General features: G+C 41.2%; 1 protein-coding gene across 6 annotated transcripts in view; it reads right to left on the bottom strand.

The window, feature by feature from the left end:
• Window positions 1-62: 62 nt before the first annotated feature.
• Window positions 63-16,437, bottom strand: part of PDE8B (phosphodiesterase 8B) — a 79,549-nt gene continuing 63,174 nt past the window's right edge. For 5 of the 6 annotated variants that reach the window (XM_090132693.1, XM_090132694.1, XM_090132697.1 and 2 more), the window contains 11 exons: window positions 13,486-13,563; window positions 12,611-12,687; window positions 11,265-11,429; window positions 10,430-10,475; window positions 9,873-10,008; window positions 8,612-8,810; window positions 7,778-7,995; window positions 7,206-7,341; window positions 4,135-4,302; window positions 2,063-2,192; window positions 63-1,565 (listed from right to left, as the gene is read on the bottom strand). In XM_090132693.1, coding sequence (XP_089988819.1) covers window positions 1,450-1,565; window positions 2,063-2,192; window positions 4,135-4,302; window positions 7,206-7,341; window positions 7,778-7,995; window positions 8,612-8,810; window positions 9,873-10,008; window positions 10,430-10,475; window positions 11,265-11,429; window positions 12,611-12,687; window positions 13,486-13,563 — 1,469 coding nt within the window. In that variant the 3' untranslated portion in view covers window positions 63-1,449. The remainder of the gene's footprint in view (window positions 1,566-2,062; window positions 2,193-4,134; window positions 4,303-7,205; window positions 7,342-7,777; window positions 7,996-8,611; window positions 8,811-9,872; window positions 10,009-10,429; window positions 10,476-11,264; window positions 11,430-12,610; window positions 12,688-13,485; window positions 13,564-16,437) is intronic. The other variant, XM_090132696.1, reaches the window with a different exon arrangement.

Below are 16,437 nucleotides of genomic sequence, written 5' to 3'. Positions count from 1 at the left end.
AATTCTAACAAAAATATACCTTATATACATTTTTTTCTGCACATACATTTTATTTTATTGTTTTCCAAACTTGGTACAAAACATACAAAAAAGATTGGCACATTACATAAGCTACCTGCAGTAAACAATCACTGTCACTTTTCTTCCACAGCTATCTAAGCTCCTTTTATTTTTTTCATAGTTCAGTTGTAGATACAGTGTAAAGGTGTGGAAAAGAGTCTGCCTCAAGACCCTTCGTTTCGACTCAAGTCACTGATATGATGCTTTTGTCTGCAGTGCAAAGTGTTTAAAAATCAGCAGTTCTGCCATTATTAACTGAATAATCTGAGAACAGTCTAAAATTTGAACTCATGTTCATGGTCTGCATGTGGTTAAAATGAGATGTACAAAAATACGCATTTGTGCTTAGAAAGCTTTAGCATAAATTTCATATTCTAAAACCAATGAAAAACTATGTCTGATTTCTGACTTACTTATTTACAACTTCTGGAATGTTTTTTTTTTTTTTTTTTTACACGACCAAACAAAGCAGCATTTTGTTAGGAAGGAAGAAGCAGTACAAACTGTAATGCTGTTATAAATTATAACCTGGAAACTTTTTTTTTAAACAAAAGATGGAGGTTCATCTGATAAGTAAGCAGCACAATGTATGGCCTTGTCATAAAGTTTAGATCATTTTAATAAAATTGATGTCTGTGTACAACCATCACATTATAAAAAGGGATGTCAATCAACTGCCACAATGGTTTATATGTAATACTTGACAAAGTATCACATGTTAATATCTAAGATGGCAGAAAAAAATGTGGATGGCACCAATTACACAGAACATGCTTATTTTCCTCCACTGTATTGTCAATTTATGGGAATTTCACAAAGTTCACAAAGGAACAGGTTTATATTGTCTGTAATGAAAGTTTTGCTTTAAATGGTGTTGTGTTTGTTTTTAGTGTGCCCAGTTTCTTGAGGATTACTTGTTCTACTGTGCATACTCTCTCTACAACTGTGCTTGAAAGAGCTAAAGAACTTTGGCAGAATTGGAGCAAATTTATGCTAGGTAACTGAGAAGTGTTTATGGTTGTTTTTCAACTTATTATTTTCCTGGTGACTAGATTACCTGTGTCTGAGAAACAGCTGTGTGAAGTGCTAGTGGATACAGTTGTATTTGATACAAGATTCGACAGATTCATATTCAGTACTAGAAATTAGTTTTGGAAGTACCTTATCTGCCACAAAATGATATTTCCAAAGTGCACTTGTTTATGGCCTTTTTGAAAATATTTTTGTGTGGAATTCAGAGAAGCTTAAAAATGATAGATAAAATACTTTGTTCTTGACACATAGTCTTAGTTTCACTTGAAAGAAAACACTATCCCCGTTGTATCCAAGTTAATAAGCAATTCACAGTGGAACTGGTAGTTTGGGAGGTCAGTTTTTCTTGTTTTAATGTCAGTTGTTGTTTTCTGATGGAAGCCTGAGACTCTTGCATTTTAACTCATCCAGCATTTTCCAGTGTTTGTAGTTGTTGGCCAAGTGTTGCATCAAAACAGGCAGGTGTGCGAATGCTGAAACAGAGGAACAATTTTGCTACATGTACAAAAAGTACAGCAGAACAGCCCAGCCTTGTCTAAAACCAGCGTTCTCCTATCTCTTGTAAGTTAATGCTAATAGAGAAAGATTTTTTTTCAGTCTTTCTCCTTCAAGTTAATCCCTTTCTTAGTGTATAAGGAGTTTAGCCATTTATTCCTATCATGCAAATACTTTGATATTCGTTTCTGCTTTTGAGCAAAAAAGACCTAGATAGAAAAGCTTGGATTTAAGCTACTATTCCTTCCCTCTTTACATAATTGGTAAGTACTCAGCTTTTGTGAAATAGGGAGTGTCACATTGCATGGTGACAGAACCCAAATTCAACATCATGTGCTGTACTGCAGACTGAAGGCTGCCTATTGAATACTGTGCTGCCCCTGTGGAAAAACAGACTAATGGCTAGCTTGAGATTATTCTTTTTAATCTGTACAAATTGCTGCCTCAGAGCCAGGAAAAAGCCAGAACTACTTACCATCCCATGCATCAAACATGTCTGTTATAAAATAATCAATGAAGGAAATCTGAGACTTGGGAATGCTGCAGGTGTTTCTGTCAAACACTGGCATCACAACAGGCAGACCCTGTCTCTTCTCTTCATCTGTCTAAGAAAATGAAACACCAGTTAGCCTCAGCAGCTTTCCTGCCTTCATGTTGAAAGAGCAAAGGCCAGGGGACTAGGTGAATTGCAGTGGGAGGCTTCAGACAAAACTTTGAACCCCAAAAGCGAACTTCCTGTGCTTTATTTCCTCTGGAACGGGGACTAAAATTAACATCTCTTCCACCTCGCAAATACTGCTGCTGTGGTGCTGTGACTGTTCTTAGCTCAAGACAGAACACTGTAATCTGGTGATTGGGGCACACCAGTTAAAAATGGAAAATGGAGTTTCAAAGTCCTTTAGCAGAGGACAGATTTGAACTCCTCCACAGCTCTGGTTGCTGTTCCAAACCATTTATCTTTTAAGTAAGAGGGATGTTGCTGCCTGTACTTATTTTGCTTCTCTCTTCTGTTAAAAGAATAACAGAAGTCAGAATATGCCTTTTAACTCTGCCCATAAATTTAAGAGGGCTGACTGTATTGTTCTTAGTGTGGTGGTGGAGCCAACCAGCCCAGTCAGAATTGTAACACACATGTGAAGTATCACAGAATCACAGAATGGCCAGGGTTGGAAAGGACCTCAAGGGTCATGAATCTCCAACCCCCCTGCTACACGCAGGGCCACCAACCTCCTCATTTAATGCTAGACCAGGCTGCCCAGGGCCCCATCCAATCTGGCCTTGAACAATTCCAGGGACAGGGCATCCACAACCTCTCTGGGCAGCCTGTTCCAGTAACTCACCACTCTCTCTGTAAAGAATTTCCCCCTGACATCCAACCTAAATCTCCCCTCCCTCAGCTTAAGATCATTTCCCCTTGTCCTGCTGTTATCAATCCTTTCAAAGAGTTGATTCCCCTCCCCTTTGTAGGCTCCCTTTAGGTACTGAAATGCTGCAATGAGGTCACCCCGCAGCCTTCTTTTCTCCAGGCTGAACAAGCCCAGCTCCCTCAGCCTGTCAAGTATTTTTGTCAGAACTGAATACTGGACGTGGCAGCAAAGCAGCCCCAAAATTACCAGATGAGGTGAATGAAAAGGAGAGCAGTTCTCAACACCTTATATTGCTGTAGGCTTGCTACTGCCCAAGATTGGCAATTTAAAACTAGATTGCCTGCTAGTATGCTACCTTGGAGGCTTGAGAGATGCACCTCCAAGCAATCCTTGATCTTGCTCTGAAAACAATCAAATGTATTCAGAAGGATTAAAATAAAATTAATAGATCCTATTCACTAGTATTCTTTCCTCCTGGTAACAACTATTGTCTTTATGCTCTGAATTTGCATGGCGGGCATGCTAGGACACCCATCCATCCTTCTGTCTCTCTGTTCTAAGCTGTAGGTTTCCATGCCATTAGCGGCAAATAAAAGCTAAGAAAATGACACTTGCTCAAAATAGAGAACCTGAATAGTGCTTCACTGCGAAGACACAACTGTTTGTGTTAAAAAAAATTAAGTATTAAGAAAGGACACTGGACTTCCAGTTCTGTTCTTAGGGATCCCATGCAGTAAGCATTTTTCTGCCCATGTGCCTGCATACTGGCCTGCCCCATCCTCTGCCTATGGTAATGATCCTTCAGGTACCATCTTAGAAGAGAAAGCATCAGATTCAGTTGAGGGGTTTATCAGGCATGGAATTGCTCATCATGCTCTGTTCAGGGCATGTATTGACTGGGACCAGAAGCTAGAACAGTGATGATGATTGAATGTTAGACAAATAAATTTACTGAAGTTAGTCAAGTAACTTGGTTTCTGTTAGATGGAGAAAGTTGAATGTCTAATGCCTTTCTACCACTCTGTACCACAAGCTTCAGAAGAAGCAAATGAACTAACTTTGGAGTGAATTCTTCTCATGAATGGAGAGAAAACTACTGTAGAGTCCACAGTGATGCCAGACAGATTCCACTGGAACAACAGACCAGCTAATAGTAATCCAGTGATAAAAATGTACATACCTGTGCAAAATATTCCTCTGAAATCCTCCCTGCCCATTCAATACATAGTTCTAAGGGACGACATGGATTTGCTACATCTGCACATTTAATCATCATACGCTTGATCAGTGTTTGGTTATCTGGAAAGTTCTTCATGCTGGCTGTACATTCACAGTCACTTCCTTCACTCTGTAACAGAGAGTTGGTTATAAATACTGATGGCCAGCATCCCTGCTAGGAGTAAATGCCTCATTATTAGCAGTGCGTATGTGGCAGGTAGGTACCCAGCGTGATGCCTTCTTCCTCTGTGCAGAGTACCAGGAAGTCAGAGGAGAAAGCAATGTCTGAGAACAGCAGCCTTGCAGAGTAGCTGATGGTAGCAGCACCACTGGTAGTAGTTTGGGATGTTCTCAGAAATAATGTATTTTGTGAAATAAATAGAAGCTCTGTTAGCTAGGGTAGGTCGCCTTTCTCTGCATCCCAGCCTTGCCTTTTGGGAACTGGACCAGAGCAGGAAGTCATCCATCTACAGCAAGCTGACAAACCATCGTCACTGCTGTGTTTAGAGTTTGAGGGCTATGATGGGAAGAGACTGCTACATCCAGGTGGGTGTTTTCAGATTTAATTCACAAATTAGAAAACTCAGGCACAGAGGGATGATTTGATTTGCACAATTTCCTTTAGAGGCAGAAAAACAAGTGTATGCCACTCAGTTTCATCACGTTCAGTTCCATTGTGTTTTCAATGACACTTGCCTCTTTTTGTGCTGGACTTTGTACCTTAGGCCTGGAATACCTTTTGTCTTTGGTACCTGCTAAATTTGAGCCTCACCTAAGCTAGGAGATTAACAGTAGGAAAATGAAGTAGTGGCAGACTGAGGGCAGGCAGTCTCTGCTTGCTAACAAGGCTGCTGCATACTGAAGCGTCCACTGACTGCTGTGGAGAATGAATGGAAGGAACTGAACATTTGTGAAATGTCTGCTGTGACATCATCTTCTGGGTCCTGAATAGATTAGAAGGGCACAGGTATCTTATGTTCCTTACTGAGTAATAAAAAGCCTCTACCTCAGCTCAACATGGCATTAATGCTATACTCAAAATAATACATTTGTGTAATTATGGCCTTCCTTCACTGCTAAATTCAACTCTGAGTCAGAAATTGAACATAAATACTTTTTACCACCACTGCTAAATTAATGTCTTTGTGGTTTATGGGCAGATACTTTGCAGTTGCCAATTCAGCATTAATCTTTTAACTTTATGTTTAGCAGTTAATTTTTTCAGCATGGGCAGCCCAGCAAAGAGCTGCTAGATTAGACCTGCTTGTACACCGCTGTTCAAGATTAAAAAGATTAAAAGTGCCACCATTAAGAATAAGGAACAGAACAATCTACACTAGGGAAAAAAACAGATCTCTAAGATGTGTGTGGCTTTTGCTACACTTGTATTGCTTCTAACTCATCTATGTTATAAAAAAGATAAAGGAGGCTGATTAAAAAAAAAACAAAACAAAACATTTTCCAAAGGTACACTGTGGTGATTGGAGTAGAAAATACAGAAAACATACAAAAGCTGTTTAGGAACTTTTAGAACAGATGCATTAATGTAATAGAAGTAAGATTCTCAGGACTGCATTTGGAGCTTGGAAACACTGCGGTTTCAATGGGACTTGTGAACCAATCCTACAGACTGGAATGCCAGAACGTGGAGATTCCTTAAGGAAGGAGGTGGAGAAATACACCTGATCTGCCAGAGGGAGACTGCAGTGCTATCTGAGAGTGCTGATTTCCCTTTGCCAACTCAGAGAGCTCTTCAGAAATTGGAGCTTAAATTGGAGCTTTTCAGAAGTTGGAGCAAGTTGCTGTCTGGCACATGTTTTAAGCACAGGCAGAGAAATCTGAAAGTGGCTGATTCTGCTAAGTGAGGCATTACTGTTCTCTGTGCTTTGATGTAGAGTGGAATTGCTGCTGTCTTGGCTGGCCTATCCCATGAGAACTAGCCTGTGAAAAACTCTGCTTAGGTGGTGTGATGGCAGCACAATGCAGAACAGTGACGGAGACCTCTGTGGTGTTTAACCATTGTCCCTCTGAGCCATGTGGGTTCTGGCAGCACAGATGCATCAGGCAGAGTCAGACGCAGTGCCACATCAGTGAGCCCTCCAGAGCTTGGAAGCTCTGGGACTAACAGTGCAAAGGGTACACAAAGCCAATGAAATTCAGATGCATTTGTGATTTCCAGCTCAGACTGCTGGGAGAATGGAGCTCAGTTGTCCCTCCAGGCAGGCCAGTTAAAGTTATTCTGAAGTCATAAACCTCACCAGTCCTGGTTGGTTTCTGCATCCATGACAGTTTATGGAGGAAAAAGTTGAGTTATGGGGAAGTAATGGAAGCTATTTTAATTTTTTAGTATAACTGAACTTTACTTTGTTCTTATTTCTTTTTCCCATTTCTAATTAAATGCTTCTTTCACCAAGAGGTGATAAGATGATCTTTGTTTAGGTTACTAATGCTGCCAGGAGAACAATGTCAGACAATGTTCAACCTCAAGAGGCAACGAATGAAGGCAAAGAGGGGCCTGAGCTAGTAAACACATAGATAGCACATGAAATAGGCCTGGGCTGGCTGTGGAGCATTAGTGTGCATGAATTGACAAGAAAAATGGCCCAGATTGCTTTTGATGAGATCAGAAATGGGGCTGGGGTGGAGAGTTGTCAGGAAGCAACAGAGTTGTTCCTCAAGGCTTGAAGACTCCTGATTGCACAGGAACAAAACTGCAGTTTCCTCAGAGCCCCAGGCGTAGGGAGGTCCCTCTGCTCAGAGGTAGGATTGTAGGCACAGGTTTTTGGGTTTTTTTGCATGTACAAAAGCGTCTACTTCCATGTCCTGGGAACACAAAATGGCTTTGAGAGCAAGGCTTAAAAAATAGAAGTAAGCTAAAAGCAGTGTCCAGACATGCATAGGAAATATTTTTTCACACAAATCCAGTTGTGTCCTTTGGGCAAGGTGATACGATGTGAATGAAATGATACCTTATGTTATCTTGGAAAAACTTCACTGAGATGCTGAAAGGTGTGAAGTCATGCAGGCACTTACATGTGAGCTGGTCTCCTCAGATGCCATTGGCTTGTTGATGCTGTTCACAAATTTGTTCACGTGTTCAAAGTGCTTTGTCATCTCTGTTGCCAGAACCATATCAATAATGGCCTGGCGCAATGTCCGATAGTGATTTCTAGGAAATGAAAGTAGTTCTTGCTCACAGTCCTGCCAGACAGAACCTTGTCCTTCCCTTGTCCCTTCCCAGACTGTTGCAAAACACGGCTCAGGGGCTCACTCACATGAGCTGATGCCTTCATGGCTATGAAAGGGGCAGGGTTTGAGAAGGGCCTGCTAGCTGGACCATGCCACTGCAGTCCATAAAAGATTACCAAATACCCACGTGCTTCCAAACAATAGAAAACATACAGTGCGACAAAATGCAGAGCACAGGGGGAATCAAAACCTATTTTAGAATAATGTTTACTTGGGATTCTGGAAAAGGTTAATTATCAATGTCTCCATTCAAATTACATTTCCTGGTTCAAAAGTTAGGCTCTTAATCTGCCCCAGACTGAATTCCCCAAACGACCAGCCCATGCAGACATAATGCCCTTCTCCAGCAGACCCACCTATCAATATTCTTGAAAATGTTGCATTTGCTGTCTTTAGCTGTCAGCTGAAATGCCAGTGCTGTGTGATGGCTCTCTAGCACAGCAGTATCATTGTAAAGGACAGCTAATTCACTGCCTGCGTTGCACAGGAAAGAGTTGGTCCGTCCAGGGTGATCTACATCATGAATGGTGGCTGCTATTAATGCAGCCACTTCATCTAAATGGCCAAGACTTCCCTACAGACAAGAGAGAGATCATGACATGGCACAAAAATTATGACAAAATAATATATGATCATTTCTGTGTACCCACAAATACACAACCTTAAGCTTGAGTGCAGGGACCCGCCTCTTTGCAGTCATTTCTCACTGTGCACACTGGTAACCTCCTCCAAAATCCTCTATCCTCACCCAAACCCTACTTTATTAATTTACATTTTACTGTGTTGTCCCCTAACAACATCCTCTTGTAAGCACACTTCCACTTTGCACATCCGTCTGAATGACTCTATACTAATGGTACTCCTACAGACCTTGTATGTTGTGCAAAGCTTTACAAAGAACTAACACTCAGTTAATAATAGAGAGAAAAGATCTTTTTTTCCTTATTGTCACTAGTTGTAAGTATAAATTCCTTCCTTCTATCAACAGACTTCAGAGAAACTGTGTGGGCCTGCAGGTATCACAGGAAAAGACTTCAAGGGCAGAGTAACTTTATGGATCCAGGACCATTATGGATCCAGGACCATTATTTGAGTAAACAAATGACTTTGAACGATACATATAAAATGGCAGTTCAGTGTGGCACCTGAGCAAGCATACCCAACTCCTACCTCCTAGGCAACAGTTTTACCTTAACTCTCTCCTTTCCCAGAAAGAAGGCAGTAGCATGCAGGACGTCTGCAGCGTGCGTGGAGTTGTGGTATGCATTGGAGGAGTGGTAGTTGGCTTCCATCACCTGCAGCCATGCTCGCAGTGTGGCTTCTGAGCAGTTCAAAAACTCAGGGACCCCAAACCGGCCAAAAACTTTTAAGCCTAAATAAACTAGTGGCCTAGAAAACAAGAGAAGATAGCACTGCTGTAATGTAAGTATTTCTAAAAAATGATGTTTTCGTCAAAGAAACCAAGACCTTAACAATAAAAGGTGGGGGGAATACTGAGCACCTCTATTCTGCACCTGAAAAAAGCCTAATCAATTAGGTTTCAAATGGTTACATCTTCCTTCAAACTTGATGTGTTTTGCAAAGTGGCATAGTTCCACTACAGATTCACCAATTCTTAAGATTTTATCTTGGGTTTCAAGAAACCTCAGATAAAAATGCTTAAAAGCTCTGTTCCTTTGTGTTTTGAGTATCTCTCAATAAATCAAAAATACATTTTCTTTTGAAGAGAAAAAAGCACAATTTCAACACAGCCACATCCCAAAGGCTAAAAAACAATAAGATAAAGTGCCAAACACTTAGAGTTTCACATAATCTTACGACTCCATGGGTACAGATTCCTACTTCCTGAATGTATCAGGTTGGCAATATGCAAACTATATTGTTTCGTCTTACAATCACTACAATCAATTAATCAATCTCAGGCTCTTGATCTTATCACTGACTTATCCTCCAGCCCCATTTTTGTTCTTGTAATCAAAAGCCACAGTTGTCTCACAGCTCACAAAATCATAGGGTTGATTTAGTTGATGGAGGGGAGCAGCTTGCTTTTTCCTGCCTGACCATTTGTGCAATAGCAGGAAGGAGGGCATCGGTGAGACATCTAGAATGTAACAACACTGGGCTGTGATGGTGTGACCTGAGAAAGCTGGAGGGAGTCAAACAAAGTAGGGGTTGAACAGGAATTGAGCCTGTCAGGGTCAGAGATGATGTCAGGGAAGACAACAGCCTGCAAAAAGCTTCCTGTGGCCTGTGCATATATCTTAAAGCTGATGCATGCTTGGCTTGTAGATGCTGTCACTGATATGGACATGTACATGCATGTACACAGAAAATAGGAAGACAGCTCTCGCAGACTTGCAATATCTTTCTTCAGTTTTCCTGAGTAGAGCACTTCATGCTACAGCACCTCAGTGACAGTTTTATGGGCACCCAGAGAAAGGAATCAAGTACCTTTTATTTGTAACAGCTTCCAATTCAAAGATATTGAAGTCCCAGCTTTCCTCATTATCCAGGAGCTGTGCAATACAAGGTGGAACATCATTGATAGTATTTGGCACTGAAAGGTGACTATGGCTCAGGTTCATATCTGTTGAAATAGAATTTGGGAATTACAGCATTTATGGATTTTTTCTTCCTACATGCAGTATTCTATTTAGAAAACAATTCTTTCAAGAAAAACAACTCCTTCCCTTACAGTACGAAGTTTGTAAAAGCCTACTATATGTGGTTTTTGTCACATCTGATTATCTAGAAATAAATGAAATAGATCAACAAATGACAATTTAGTTAAGTTTCTGGCCTGATTTTCTACATTTTAAATGCATTGTTTTGGCTATTTGAGCCTGTTTCAGATCCAAAATGGAGGCAGTCCAACACTCGCTCTACAGTCATTTATATGACCTTTTCTGAAGACATACATCCTACTGCTAGCATGAATTTCTCTGTCATTAGCACCTACTTACAAATGAAATCACACACGCAAAGAGAAATTTAAAATGGTGGCTTACTCTTGGAAAACACATACTCATTTCCGGACAGTCTTCTCAAGCCATCCTAAAATAAACAAGGTTATTAGAAAATTATGGCAAAAATAATTTCCACGTCTCATTTCTTGCTAAAACACTCTACACGTACTCCCTCTTATCTACTGCACCGTGCGCTGAAAGTACTGTCCTACTTGTAGCACTACAATAGAATTGTAAGTGTCATTCCTGCTTTAAAGTCTCTCAAAACAGACACGAAAGGATCCAAGGAACACTAGCATGAGACCTCCTGAAAGGATATTACTAACCATATAGTGTACTGCCCTTCTTGACCCCTCCATTCGCACTCGAAGCATTTCATCATTCACGTTAACCATCATCATTTATTTTCTGTTTCCGTTTCATTTTTTTGACAAGGATTAGCTCAGTGTTCATTACAAAATGGGGTAATCCACGTTGAAACCCAGGCAGTCTATTTTTGGCAGACAGCTTTGCTACTGTTAGAGGACCAAAGTCATACCTTGATGGAAGTAAAAGCCACTATTCTCATCTAGTTGTCAGATTGAGTAGCTGTAGAACAATCCCTCTAATTCCATCCATGTTTCTAGAGTATCTAAAAAGTATCCACTTGAGACAAGGCAGATCAGATGATACGGTTTCTTGTGGTGACTATGTTCACCACTATGAGAATGAATGCATCTGAGAGACTGAGATATAGCCGTCCTGGTACATAAGCCAAAACGTTTAAGTAAAACAGCAATACATTACAATTCTGCTTCAGCTGCTAATGGTAGCGGGTCACTGCACTGTGATGCATGACTCTGGTAACAGTGATTTCATCTTTACTAATTTTACTTACAGTCATCAGACCTCCAACAAGATCACTTGTGTGAGGATCCTCATCTTTGGTACCTAGCTGAGGGGAGTAAAGTTCTGTTGTCCGCAGGATTTCCAGAACTCTGTCCAAGGCCTCTGCTACAGTGATGGGGCTGTTTTCCTGGGCAGCATTAATTATGTTAATAACCTGAAAGCAGATTAGGGAGGTAGGCAAGGAAGAGTGAATACCAAATATTTTTCTAGCTATGTAACAGGACTAACTGAATTACACTATTTCCCATCTAGCAAATCCTGTGTAGTTTCCCTCAGTCCTTTAACTCTGAAAATGTAACTGTGTGCTTTGAGTCCCTGGTACCCATCTGTTGTTTGTTACTGGCAGACTCCTAGGAAGTGAAAGCAGAAGGGTATGAAGTACCCAGAATAGCTATAGGCAAACAGACCAACACATAACCACATCACAGTTCTGCAGCACAGCCAAAGCTGCTCAGAAGAAATCACTTAGTCTCAAGGAAAACTAAAAACAAGAACACCTGTGAATCAGATATCCTCACAATGGATGTAAAGCCTTCATTTTCTCAAAGCAGGTGAAAAAGAGCAGAGAGCAGCAACAGTTGGGCTGTGAACAAGGGACAAGAGGATGGCTCTTTGTTGCCATTCACAGTATGTCTAAGTTGCTATACAGGAAAGTAGCAATGGCACAGCAACCCTAAGGACTGCTCCTGGCAGTGCCTGGACTCAGATAAAACTTCAGTCAGAACTGCTGCAGGGGCACGACTGGCTGTGCTTATGGAGAAGGAGAGGAGTTAGCTGCTGCAATGGAAAGGCAGGTGCTAGGAAGCAAAGAGCTTGATGATTAGAAGACTGGGAGAGTAAAAAATGGTTTGAGGACAGGAGAGAGCAGGCATGCTGTTTGGTGGGATAAATTATCATGCAACTGGTTTGAGATAGCAGATAATGTAACATGGATGGTGAAGAAATGAGTGCAAGAAAGTAGGAAACAGAATGTAGTGCCGAGGCTGCCTCTTCTGTATGCTGTCTTAAAAATACCAATGACAAAAGCAAAGATGAGACTGTGAAGTACGTGTTCTCCTACATAAGCACAGACAACAAAGCAGGTTTCTTTTCCTGCCACAAGCAGAGCACCTAGCATGGACAGACACCCTTTTTACCTCTTCTGTCTTTTTCTTCATGATTAAGTCTTGGAATGAGAGGTGCAGACGGATTTAAGAAAGGAAAGTCTAACTTTAAATATTTTGTTAAATAAAAGATGCAGTAAAGGTCTGGCTGTACTGCCAAAAAACTATGTATTTCCCTATAAGGGCAACTCCAAACTCTGAGCCTGTAAAAAAGGCAATGCTCAGGACTCACCTTTGTGATAGGAGCTTCTATTGTCATTGAGTGGATCCTTGCCATAGAAGAGTACCGCCGGGTCTGTAAACTTGGAGCTGCCATGAGAGAGAGCACTGTTTAGGCACAGCAGAGTATAAATTAATTATCTGACACCATTTAGCCAGTGCCAAAGACTGCCATTAGGGAACAGCATGTTGGAATCCAGATAGTTTCTGTTTCTTCCCTCTCTCTTCTTCAAGTTTTTGCTTTGCTGTTCCTTTTCCTGCATTGTAGGCTGCCTCCAGTGCAGCCACCTCTCATTGCTGCTGTCAGTTTTTCTCCATCCGTCCGTCCGTCCGTCCATCCATCCATCCATCCATCCATCCCACACTTCAGCTATACCGAAAGAAAGCTGTACTTACACTATACTGTACTTCATGCCCAGGAACTCCCACTCTCCCCTTGTTTGCCGATGGACTTGAGTCAGCCACAGCTTTTCCTGTGAGCCCCTCATTTCAGTGTTGCAGCTGCTCTAATGAAAGCCATTATTGCACCCTATAAGGTGTGCTTCTCTCACTACACACTGAGGTAGAAGAAAATCTCTGCCACCACTGTCCCAGGCCTGGCAGGGAGTCATAGGTGGGATCAGGAGCAGCTCTGCTCTCAAGTAATCAGCAGAAATCAGTCCCTCCATGTCCCCCACCAATGAAGCCACCAATCCTCTCAGTGAAGGCACCGTGCACTGATGCTCGTGCTGGAGCATTGCTATGCATTCAGAGTAAAGAATTTTTAAAGAAGTTGTAAGACACTGAAGAAATCTCTGTTCAATCACCCATGAGCCTGACTGGTTCCTCTTTCACTCTGTGTTTTTGCTGCCTCTGTTCTTTATTTCTAACTGTTTTCTATTTTCTTACCATCACTACTTTGTGAAGTTATCGACTTAACATCAACTGAGTCTTTCCTTCTGTTCTTGCATTTGAAGGAATGGGATTCTGTAAATGCAAAACAAAACCTTTTAAAATGTGCCAGTAACAAATGCTTTTCCAAACTCTGAACACTATTTAAATAATCTTTACGGTACTACGTAAGTGGGGAAATATTGTAATCTACAGCTCAGGACTGGGGACTGAGGGACTGATATACAAACTTGGAGTACACGAAAGTATAGCAACTTGCCTAAGGACACCTGGAAAAATGCTGTGGAAGCACGACAAAACCATTAATGGAGCAGGGAGCTCACTTCACCTAACTTCAGCCGCCTAAAAGCAGCAGTCCTTCAGCCTGTCTTTACTTGAGGTAGCTATCAAAGACCTTTCTGCAGTAACAGAGATAGGCAGTGGCACACCCATTAACAGATCATTCTACTTCAGAGTGGACCCCTCCAGCAACCCTTCCTGTTGCTCTCTGCTGACCACTGGACAACCCTGAGCTTAACTGCCAGAAAGTTTGATAAGCGAGAAAAATCCCATCTTAGCCAACACTCTCCTGGCCCCAGCACAAGGATGAATCTGCTCTCTCCATATTCAGACAGCTTTTGTTTTTAATTTCAGTAATTATTTGTATGCTATTTAAGAAAAATGCAACATATTGAGAACAATTACAAACAATTAACCAGTTGCTGGGGAAATTAACCATGCACCACGCTGTCATTCTTGAAATTGCCATTTTCTAAAACAAATAAAAAAAATAAACAGAAACCATCATATTCAGACAAATGAAAAAGCCAGATGAAACTAACTCAAATAAATGACTGAAAAATGTCTCAATTATATATAAAAGAGCACTCAGCAAAATGCCATTTTCCTCCAACACAATGCAGTCTGCCCTCTCCTTCACCCTCAAAAACAACAACACTGTATCCAGGCACCTCTGCAAAAATCTTCATAGTGCCTGTTCACAGAATATCTGAGATACCACTCAAAGATCAGAGACCACAGAAGGCTTTCAAAGGGAGATAAACACTATGTGAAGAATCAGGACCAACCATCATCACCTTTGTCAAAAGTATATATATGCAGCCCCTTTGTAACAAAGCATTAGTATACAGCCCTCCAGAATTAAAAACATGATGAAAAATGATGAATATAGTTCCTGCCTTAAGAATTTGTCCTTGTCCACTGTGGAGAAACTGAAAGCATCTTTTCCTACTGATATCTAACAGCTAGATAATAAAAGCATGTCATTTTATTAATTCATTAAAGAATGACATTTTATTAATTTATTTAGTAGGACTCCAAGTCTAAATCCCTTTCCTACCTTAACTTTTGCAGATTTTGAAAGACATTAGAGTGAGAGCAAACATTTTTACACACAGACAGAGCTGCAAGTGGCAGCAGGAGGCAAGATAACCCTCCTTGTTCTTAATGTCAGCTAGCCAGCTGGAAACTTCGCTGGTGCCACCTAGAGAGAGAAACAGGCATAGAAAATCTACTCTACAGCAGTTGAAAATACTTAAAAAAAAAAAAAAAATTACCCTTCACCGGGTGAGTGGAATCTCTTCCCATCCAGATTTGTTACAAAACATGAAAAATTATAGAATCACAGAATGTCTTGGGTAGGAATGGACCTTAAGGACTATCCAGTTCCAACTTCCCTGCCATGGTCAGGGAAGGATCACACCCAGCCTGGTCTTGAGCTCCTGCAGGGACAGAGGACCCACAGCTTCTATGGGCAGCCTGTGCCACTGCCTCACCACTCTCCAAGTAAATAATTTCTCCCTAATACCTAAGCCACCTGAAGGTTTAAACCAGTTTATGCTGAAGTTAGAAAAATAATCCATGCGTACTGAGTATTTTGTGAGGATGTGGCCAGCAGGGAGAGGGAGGTGGTTGTTTTCCTCTGCTCTGTTCTTGTGAGGTCCCATCTGGAGTACTGCGTCCAGTACTGGGATCCCCAGCACAAGAAAGATGTGGGGTTGTCTTACCTGTGCTGTGCCCAGACTAACAGTCCCTGTGACTTTTTGGCTACTTGCTTTAATTGTACCATAGCTATCAACATGACTTAAATGATATGGCTTTCCAGTCTTGCTTGTCACAGTAACAAGAAAGTCTAAACACCTAAATCTTTCAAACAGATTAGTACACTAACAACATTGTGTTAACTAGTAAGATGTATTCTGCAACTTAATTCACAGGTGTTCTCATCTTCCTCTGTTCGCAGACTCCATTACTAGGAAAGGAACAGTGAGAAAGAAAACCTGCATTTATTACAGGAACACAGCAGCAAACTGTTTAACACAATATGGATCAGTTCTAATGGCAACAATGATAACGAGGATATCAAATTGCATGTGTGGTCTCTTATCCCCACTCTCACCCTCCCTTGCAGATTTTATTCTGCACCATAAAGTTCTCCAATGCTTCTACATATTCTTATGTTACTTCGAAAAACAGTGAATGTCATGCATTCACTTCCTAATCTCTCAGTATGTTATATCCTTCCAAGTGAAAATCAGAAGCTGCCTGATAATGCACAGCAATGCTGCCCAGTGTTTGCTGTGGGAAAGGTCTTGGGTTCTAGAAAGCAACAGAGTGCAAGGACCTTTCTCTCAGAATAACGGAGTAATGCTGCATCTACCTCAGATCAATAAAAGACCATTGCAAACTTCAAATCATCCCTTAGAGTCTCCTCTAGGAGACCAGGGATGTCTAGGGAAAAGTGTTATTTAAATAGCACTGGAAGGAGTGATTATCTCCTTATGTTCCTTCCTGAAGTCACCTTTAGTAACTTCTGCAGACAGCTCTTGGCTGAAATCTTGAATCTGTCTGCAAGTAAACAGAGCTTCCTAAGACTCGGGGCAAGGGCTGTGCAGACCTTCTGCTACACCACCACCGTGCTCAGGGCTGATGGGACACGACTAGCTTCAG

This window comes from Phasianus colchicus, chromosome Z (assembly GCF_987193195.1).
Source record: "Phasianus colchicus chromosome Z, bPhaCol1.hap1.1, whole genome shotgun sequence".
Lineage (NCBI taxonomy): Eukaryota > Metazoa > Chordata > Aves > Galliformes > Phasianidae > Phasianus > Phasianus colchicus.
This window is presented reverse-complemented; position numbering and strand designations above follow the sequence as displayed.